A 10,186-nucleotide genomic window follows, 5' to 3' on the forward strand; every position below is an offset into this window, starting at 1 on the left:
CACAGGGTAAAATATTTTGAATTACTTACTGTGTGATTAAAAACACTACTGGTAGGAGTTGATAGGAATTGTAAGCAGTTGCTGTCCTGTTTTGTCTAGTCTACCCATAACTGTTTATGCACATTTTAAATGGTACATTATAAAGTTGTATAAAGGTTGTTGTTGTTTTTTCTTTAAAGGAACTGTATAGTCACAATAATGAAAAGTATAACAAATAACAAAAAATACTTATATTAGATGGATGGATGGATGGATGGATGGATGGATGGATGGATGGATAGATAGATAGATAGATAGATAGATAGATAGATAGATAGATAGATAGATAGATAGATAGATAGATGCAGCCCAAGACTGGTTGCCCACTGAAGCTAACAGTGTTGGGGGTAATATATTACAAGTAATGCAAGTTACGTAATCAGATTACTTTTTTCAAGTAACTAGTAAAGTAACGCATTACTTTTTAATTTACAAGAGAATATCTGAGTTACTTTTTCAAATAAGTAACGAAAATTACTTTTTTTTTCAATTTATTGATTGACAGCTCTTCTGTCCCCATGTTGAGAGAAATCAGAAGATGTTACTGTAGTTCTAAAATAAATATGAATATGCATTAATTCATCTCACTCACAAAAATTGAAAAAGATTTGCTTTTGAAATGTGTGCCTGTTTTGCTTTTATTATTATTATTATTATTATTATCATCATCATCATCACTACTACTACTGTTTTATATATTATTATTTTATAAATGTATTTCAATATATTGTTATGCAATGGCGTCCATACATCGTCTGTGGCACTTTATGTGGTCAGTGTAGATGAAAATGAAAAGGTTTGGTGTTAGAGAGCACTCTATCACCACCATCCATGTCAGCAGGCGTAATAAAGCTAAGAGCAATATTACCGCAGCAGGACTCGACCTATGACCGGCGCTGATGCTCACAGCTACTGAGTACTGACTGACGCTCACACACAACACTCAACACTCAGCACTCACCCGGAAAACACCCGCTGGTCAGCATGGAGCGGAAAGTGGCGAGGGAATTTCGGCATAAGGTGGGCTTTGAAACTGCTACTGTCTGATGTAAACTGTGTTCATTGTTTTGCTAGCATTATTAGTTATTATTAGTCTCGTTCTTTGGCTCTCGCTGCCCGGGAATGGCGAAGGAGCACGCATCCTTCATTTTTACGCTGTACTATTTTATATTATTATTTTATAAATGTATTTCAATATATTGTTATGCAATGGCGTCCATACATCGTCTGTGGCACTTTATGTGGTCAGTGTAGATGAAAATGAAAAGGTTTGGTGTTAGAGAGCACTCTATCACCACCATCCATGTCAGCAGGTGTAATAAAGCTAAGAGCAATATTACCGCAGCAGGACTCGACCTATGACCGGCGCTGATGCTCCACCGTCCCTCACAGCTACTGAGTACTGACTGACGCTCACACACAACACTCAACACTCAGCACTCACCCGGAAAACACCCGCTGGTCAGCATGGAGCGGAAAGTGGCGAGGGAATTTCGGCATAAGGTGGGCTTTGAAACTGCTACTGTCTGATGTAAACTGTGTTCATTGTTTTGCTAGCATTATTAGTTATTATTAGTCTCGTTCTTTGGCTCTCGCTGCCCGGGAATGGCGAAGGAGCACGCATCCTTCATTTTTACGCTGTAAAATATTACCAAAGTAAGTCAAATTAATATTCGCCCAGCTTTCGACACGAACAGTATTTCTGTATCCATAGAAACCGTCGTTATTTGATCAGGTAAGTTTGTTTTTCACCGAAAAGGTGTGCACACCTAGCATCATATGTCAGTCTTCAGCTCTGTTTTAGACGTTTGTATCATTACAGTTAACATTAGCTTAATAATGTCGACGTAATGACATATTTAGCCAAATTTGATTGCTTTGCTTAATTTACCGGTAGACAGGTAGGCTATGTGTGACGTCACATAATCTACGCGTTCTAATTGGCTGAGCAGGTGACAGGTGTGGGCTGCTGTGTGTGCTGGAGATTGTTGTACAATAGGTATTGATTACTTTTTAAAACTTTGTTGTGATTACATTTTTAAATTACACTGAATTATTTAATTCTGATACCTATTTATATGCTCATGCTTATTTTTATTTTGAAGACCCCACGTGACCCCTGTGTGTAACTGTACCATCTGTTGTGTGGTGCATGGAGTTACACAATGGACAGCTTTTCACAGCATTAGCTGAAGTGGCAGAGATGTGTGGTCAGGCGGAAATGATTGCGGCATTTATTGTTCAGCCTGTTTTATTGCCTGTACTGTAGATGAGGGTGGGAAAGCTGTGCCACACTAAATCATAAAGCTTTGCATGTAATTTTAGCTTCCCCTGTATGACAAATACATTATGCTGTCGACCTTTCTGTTCATTTGTCTCTTTCAAATCACTTTGCATAACCTGCAGAGGATATGAAGCTGATTTAAGTTACATATTTCTGCTTTCAGCATCAGTTTCTGATGTTAAAGTCCAAAGGTGGACTGCCATCTAGGTGTATTCAGATGTTTATGACACCTTAAATGGCCTTTGAGCACACAGTCACTGCTTTATTATATGTGGCATGACACTGGTGGTGATATGGAACTATTTGGATATGCTTTTTATTTCCCCGCAATGTTCACATAGTTTACCGAATGATTCATTTATTATGAATTTTTTTTTTTTTTTTAAGAATTAACATGTTCACGTCATATGTAGTTATTGTTAACACACAATTAAAATACAAAAATAAAAACATTACCTTTATAAAAGCGCAAACTTTTTATTTGCATTTACATTTTACTTGTTTAATGTATTTAATGTTGTTTAGTTCATCCACGCATGCACAGATTTCTTTCTTTCTTTTTTCCTTTGTCTTTCTTTCTTGCATGCATGCATAATGCCCATTTTATTTACTTCTTTGTTTGTTTGTTTTTAGGCCATTTTATTTGTTTGTTTGTTTCGTTCATCCATCTGTTTGTTTGTCTGTTCATTCAGTCTATTAAATGTATTCATTTGTTTGTTTTCAAGCCATTTTACATTTTTTTTTTTTACAGTCATTTTTGCACTAATAACAGAACCTTTATGTCATTTTTCAAAACTCTAGACACAAAACTCAAAACAGCCATTATTTGCATCACAGGCTTTCCAATATTGGATATTGCATATTGCATTCATATCTTTAAAGAAGCCTTGCATTGGCAGAAGCATTGGTTCAAAAAACTACAAAAGGGGGCCTATTGTAAACCTTCCACTTCCATGTGGAGAAAAATTCTTCAGTCGGGGTACAGTAAGGAAAGGGGAGTATGGGGGTAGATAAGGTGTTAAACTGTGGATGGGCCTGAAAACATGATTGCTCTCAGTGCCGTTCCTAGGAATTCTGGGCCCATAGCACTGATTTTGCTATAGGGCCCCCTCAAAATCACGTTCAGTGGGGGGTGGTCGGGCCCCCCAACAAACATCGTTCTGGGCCGCTCTCAACCGCTGGGCTCTCAACCTCTCCTCCATGTCATGGCCAAGTTAAAGCCTGCCTCATCCAAAAATATGAATGGTTTTCATCAGCTTCCAGCTCTATCACCCTCTAAAAACAAATACTGATAACAATGATATAGATTTTTTGGGAATTTTTTTTTCTCCCGACAACAGGAAACTGATCACACCTGAACATACTCAGTCCTCATACTCAGCTTCACTTTCATAATCTAAACATTGAATATTGTTGATCATTTTCCATATAAACTATGCTTCAAGAGTAACGGAACAGTCATGTAGCATTTTGAGCAGCTGTATCAATTGATAGTTAGATCATTGTAATGAAATGAATAGACACTCAATTCAGATGTATTGCGTTTTGAAATAGTAATACTTTGATGGTAGATAAGGTGATAAACTGTGGATGGGCCTGAAAACATGATTGCTCTCAGTGCCGTTCCTAGGAATTCTGGGCCCTCAAAATCACGTTCAGTGGGGGGTGGTCGGGCCCCCCAACAAACATCGTTCTGGGCCGCTCTCAACCGCTGGGCTCTCAACCTCTCCTCCATGTCATGGCCAAGTTAAAGCCTGCCTCATCCAAAAATATGAATGGTTTTCATCAGCTTCCAGCTCTATCACCCTCTAAAAACAAATACTGATAACAATGATATAGATTTTTTGGGAATTTTTTTTTCTCCCGACAACAGGAAACTGATCACACCTGAACATACTCAGTCCTCATACTCAGCTTCACTTTCATAATCTAAACATTGAATATTGTTGATCATTTTCCATATAAACTATGCTTCAAGAGTAACGGAACAGTCATGTAGCATTTTGAGCAGCTGTATCAATTGATAGTTAGATCATTGTAATGAAATGAATAGACACTCAATTCAGATGTATTGCGTTTTGAAATAGTAATACTTTGATGTTAAGTTGTGTCATTTTGAACCGGTGATTTTAGTTCAATAAACAAAATATCTTTGGTTCATGTTTATCGTATCCAATCATTTTGAAAAAAGTGTTAAGTGTTTTGAAAAATGTGCGTTTTGATCATCAGTTGTGATTTATGTTTCTAGAGTTTTGAAAAATGACATGAAGGTTCTGTTATTAGTGCAAACGTGATTGTAAAAAAAACTGTATTTGTTTACTTTGTTCATCCATTCATTTTTGTTTGTTCATTCAGTCCATGTTATTTATTTATTCATTTATTTATTTTGTTAATTTGTTTGTTTATCCAGCCATTTTATTTATTTGTTTTGTTCATTTATTTGTTTTCAAGCCATTTTATTTGTTTGTTTTGTTGATCCATCTGTTTTTGTTTGTTCATTCAGTCAATGCTATTTATTTATTTATTTATTCATTTTATTAATTTGTTTGTTTATCCAGCCATTTTATTTGTTTATTTGTTTTTGTTTTGTTCATTTATTTGTTTTCAAGCCATTTTATTTGTTTGTTTTGTTTATCTGTCTGTTTTTGTGATCACTCAGTCAATTAAATGTATTTATTTGTTTGTTTTCAAGCCATTTTATTTGTTTTTGTTCATCCGTTCATTTTTGTTTGTTCATTCAGTCCATTAAATAAATGTATTATTCATTTTTGTTCATTCCTTTGTTTGTTTATCCAGCCATTTTATTTATTTGTTTGTTTTTGCTTTGTTAGTTCATTTGTTTGTCGGTCTGTTCTTTCAGTCAATTCAATTTGTTACTTTTTGTGTGTGTGTTTTTTTTGTTTATCCAACCATTTTGTTTGTCTGTTTGTTCCTTCAACCCATTCAACTTATTTGTTTGTCCAGCCATTTGTTTGTTTGTTTGTTCAATTTATTTATTTAGAAATCAAAACCTTTGGCTTTTCAGTTTAGCATGCTAACCTCACGTTACATTAACTTCATTAACATTCTTATGATAATAATGCACCTACACTCTTATGTAAGGCGACACTGCTAGCATGATAAACGTCTTTATCTGAGCTCAGGAACATTAACAGGTCCAGTGGAGCAGATCTGAACTAATGATACTCACAGTACATGAAAAGATCCACCTGACCTATTCAACTGAAAACACCAGCAGACCCAACCAATCTGAGAGATGCTTGACTTACAGACACACAATCGTTCCTCCACCTCCTCTCTCTCTGTCTCAGCCTCTCCTCCTCACTCCACCTTCTCCTGACCTTCTGTCTTAGTCTCTCACTCAGTGAGAGAGAGATGTGTTACATCATTGACTGGCCAAAACGCTTCCTCAAAACATTTCTACAGCAGATTAGCCACCATCAGGTAACAGATGGGCATATGATTGGTTTTCTGATTGTTATTGATGATCTGATCAGAGGTTTGTGTGTTTGTGTTGTTCAGGTGGAGCTGCTGATTGATAATGAAGCAGAGAAGGACTATCTGTACGATGTTCTCCGCATGTACCACCAGTGAGTACACTCTAAAATAATTATTTATTTATTTATTTGTGTTGTTGTTATCTAAAATAAATAAATAATATTTGTTATTAATGTTGTTGTTTATATATAAATATAATAATAATTATTATTGTTAGCTGCATAGGCCAAACAAAATGCAAAATGGCAAAATGGATAGCAATTTGTATTTTTTAGGGTTAGCAATATAAACACATTACCTAGAAACCACTAGAACAACCTAGCAACCAGAAAATGTAAAAATCTAGGTATTTTATCACAGTTCGCAGATATTGCACACTTCTTGATTAAAAGGAAAATGTTATAATTTGCTAAGAATATAAATGGTGTTCAAAGGTCTCAGCAGCAGCAGTAGTGTGTACTGGAGTTTTAGAGGCTGATAAATAATGTAATTTTCCATCAGTGGTTCTGGTAATCTGTTGATCAAATGAAAGCTGCATGGCACATTCAAAAAGACAAAAGTATTCAGTGTCAGTTAAGTGTAAGAATAACAAATGCTGAATGCATTCCCTCGGCTCTTTATTTGTGATCTTATGTGTAAATCAGCACGTCATTGCTCCGCTGGACTGCAGTAAGAGGCTTAATCCAGTGGAAAATTAACTTGGATCAGATCATTTCCACTGTCCTCCCTGCGTTCAAGGGCAGCCATTCTCTCGCGTACCTTTGTCTCTGATATCTGAGTCAGGAGTGAAATATCAATGATTCATAGAGCAACTGCCTCCAAATTCATAAGCTGACTTTATGTGGGTATATAGTGTCATTTTCCACAACAAGCAACATATCAGACTATTTTTGAAATAATTAATGTAAGGTAATCTTACAAAATCACAGCAAAAACATATATATACATGTATAATGCCATTTATTGTATAATGTGTTGGTGTGTGTGTGTGTGTGTGTGTGTGTGTGTGTGTGTGTGTGTGTGTGTGTGTGTGTGTGTGTGTGTTTATATATATATATATACACTCTAAAATAATTATTTATTTATTTATTTGTGTTGTTGTTATCTAAAATAAATAAATAATATTTGTTATTAATGTTGTTGTTTATATATAAATATAATAATAATTATTATTGTTAGCTGCATAGGCCAAACAAAATGCAAAATGGCAAAATGGATAGCAATTTGTATTTTTTAGGGTTAGCAATATAAACACATTACCTAGAAACCACTAGAACAACCTAGCAACCAGAAAATGTAAAAATCTAGGTATTTTATCACAGTTCGCAGATATTGCACACTTCTTGATTAAAAGGAAAATTTTATAATTTGCTAAGAATATAAATGGTGTTCAAAGGTCTCAGCAGCAGCAGTAGTGTGTACTGGAGTTTTAGAGGCTGATAAATAATGTAATTTTCCATCAGTAGTTCTGGTAATCTGTTGATCAAATGAAAGCTGCATGGCACATTCAAAAAGACAAAAGTATTCAGTGTCAGTTAAGTGTAAGAATAACAAATGCTGAATGCATTCCCTCGGCTCTTTATTTGTGATCTTATGTGTAAATCAGCACGTCATTGCTCCGCTGGACTGCAGTAAGAGGCTTAATCCAGTGGAAAATTAACTTGGATCAGATCATTTCCACTGTCCTCCCTGCGTTCAAGGGCAGCCATTCTCTCGCGTACCTTTGTCTCTGATATCTGAGTCAGGAGTGAAATATCAATGATTCATAGAGCAACTGCCTCCAAATTCATAAGCTGACTTTATGTGGGTATATAGTGTCATTTTCCACAACAAGCAACATATCAGACTATTTTTGAAATAATTAATGTAAGGTAATCTTACAAAATCACAGCAAAAACATATATATACATGTATAATGCCATTGATGCCATTTATTGTATAATGTGTTGGTGTGTGTGTGTGTGTGTGTGTGTGTGTGTGTGTGTGTGTGTATATATATATATATATATATATATGTATACGTACGCACACAATTTATATCACCTATTTACTATTTGAATTGACAAATATTGGATGAATATAGCGTCAGGGCTTTTTTTTATTCAAATAGTAAATTGTCCAACTTTTTATGCCAGGTTGCAAAAGGAAAAGCCTGATTCCTCTTGAAGCATGTAAAATCCTAGAAGAAAAAAATCCCTATTTTTCATTACAATAGTATAGCATAAAAATGCTTTATTTTACAAAGACTTTTAAGATTTAAATAAATAATTTTTAAATTGATATCATGACAGTATTAACTTTCATGATGCAGTAATAGGAATGAGGCTGTATTTTGCATTACAGTATTGAGAACTGGTGGTAAAATATTTTTTATTTATATATATATATATATATATATATATATATATAAAATCTCAAATTATTTTATTTAATAAAATTTTTTTATTTTATTTTATTTTATTTTATTAATGACAACAGTCATTATTTTTGCAATTCTGTTTGGTGGTACAGAATTTAGACACCATTAAACCTAACCTTATTCTATGAACATGTCCTATGTTTTATGTTCATGATCATTTAACTTTATAGAATATATTAAATAATGCTTGAATAACAGAGATTCAGCATCGAGACAGTATGTTGAATCAGTGTAGTCTAAGAAAAGTTATTTTAATCCACAAACTGTTTGTACTGTTTTAATGTTGCCCTCCTTCTTGCATGTGTTCAATGAGGTCCTATTTAAATCACTCTGCTCTGCCCTTATAGAGCCATGGACATTCCTGTCCTGGTCGGCGACCTGAAGCTGGTGATAAATGAGCCCAAACGCCTTCCGCTGTTTGATGCCATCAGACCCCTGATTCCTCTGAAGCACCAGGTGCAGTACGACCAGCTCACGCCCAAGAGATCCAGGTGAGAGAGGAAACCAGGAACACAGATGATAATGAGGCGATAAAAAGGGGTTGATAGGCTGTGCTGCTTCTGAGAAGTATGGCCATGTTTCTGTGCATGAATAGCAGAGGAATAAAGACAGGGAGAAAGAGGACATTGGAAATGAGAGGAGGAGGTAGAATGACGGCACCGCTCTCCAAAGAGAATCATTGTTTTCTCTCATGCTCAGTCAGACGTGGCAAAGGAACAGCGTTATGAGCACAGAGAGAGGAGCGCTATTCAACCGTGTCTGATGCACAGCGCTAATAGGGCCACAGTGAACTGGATTCTGTTTCCTCTCATTGTGTCTTTTGTCTTTCTCAGAGAATTGTATTTTTATTATATACATCTGGGTTATTATAGTTAACTAAATAATGAAACTGAAACCATGCCACTATTTTGTCCTCTTTTGTTATGAGCAGGAAGTTGAAGGAAGTCCGTCTGGATCGCACACATCCTGAGGGTCTGGGTTTGAGGCAAAGGAACAGCGTTATGAGCACAGAGAGAGGAGCGCTATTCAACCGTGTCTGATGCACAGCGCTAATAGGGCCACAGTGAACTGGATTCTGTTTCCTCTCATTGTGTCTTTTGTCTTTCTCAGAGAATTGTATTTTTATTATATACATCTGGGTTATTATAGTTAACTAAATAATGAAACTGAAACCATGCCACTATTTTGTCCTCTTTTGTTATGAGCAGGAAGTTGAAGGAAGTCCGTCTGGATCGCACACATCCTGAGGGTCTGGGTTTGAGTGTTCGAGGTGGGCTGGAGTTCGGCTGTGGCCTCTTCATATCACAGATAGTCAAAGATGGACAGGCAGGAAATGTCGGCCTGCAGGTAAGAAAATCAATTTGTTATAACTCATATGTATATAAAAAGCATTGCTTTCACTGTTTCAGCAAATAATGTCCCATGTACCACTTTTGTGTGTTGTTGCTTCATTGAAAATGTTGACCCAAAGTACACACTATCTTGTCTTATATTAAATATCTGACAACAGATAATGTTAAAGGGGTCATATGATGCTGCTAAAAAGAACATTATTTTGTGTATTTGGTGTAATGAAATGTGTTTATGCGGTTTAAGGTTCAAAAAACATTTTCCACATACTGTACATTTATTGTTTCTCCTCTATGCCCCGCCTTTCTGAAACACGTCGATTTTTACAAAGCTCATAGGTCAGAGGTGAGCTCTGATTGGCCAGCTATCCAGTGCGTTGTGATTGGCCGAATTCCTCAAGCGTGTGACGGAAATGTTACGTCCCTTATCATATTGTGATGCCTGCGGCAACCACATGTGACGACACCAGGCTGGACTCCGCTTCGTCCACAATGAAAGCCCATCCGGCGATCGACAGCACTAAGTTGAAATATGGCATGATGAAGCAGATATCATCCTCTTTTGGAAGGCCAAACAAAGTAGTTTCACTTTCACAA

At 36.0% G+C, this 10,186-nt stretch overlaps 1 protein-coding gene across 1 annotated transcript in view; it reads left to right on the plus strand.

The window, feature by feature from the left end:
• The first annotated feature begins 1,408 nt into the window (after window positions 1-1,408).
• The window catches only part of LOC107549256 (harmonin-like), a 15,664-nt gene continuing 6,886 nt past the window's right edge, over window positions 1,409-10,186 (plus strand). Inside the window, exons 1-4 of the mRNA XM_016230268.1 lie at window positions 1,409-1,542; window positions 5,846-5,913; window positions 8,588-8,731; window positions 9,449-9,587. Of these exons, the coding sequence (XP_016085754.1) occupies window positions 1,507-1,542; window positions 5,846-5,913; window positions 8,588-8,731; window positions 9,449-9,587 (387 nt within the window). The 5' untranslated portion in view covers window positions 1,409-1,506. The remainder of the gene's footprint in view (window positions 1,543-5,845; window positions 5,914-8,587; window positions 8,732-9,448; window positions 9,588-10,186) is intronic.

This window comes from Sinocyclocheilus grahami, unplaced genomic scaffold (genome assembly GCF_001515645.1).
Source record: "Sinocyclocheilus grahami isolate Dianchi unplaced genomic scaffold, SAMN03320097.WGS_v1.1 scaffold367.1, whole genome shotgun sequence".
NCBI lineage: Eukaryota > Metazoa > Chordata > Actinopteri > Cypriniformes > Cyprinidae > Sinocyclocheilus > Sinocyclocheilus grahami.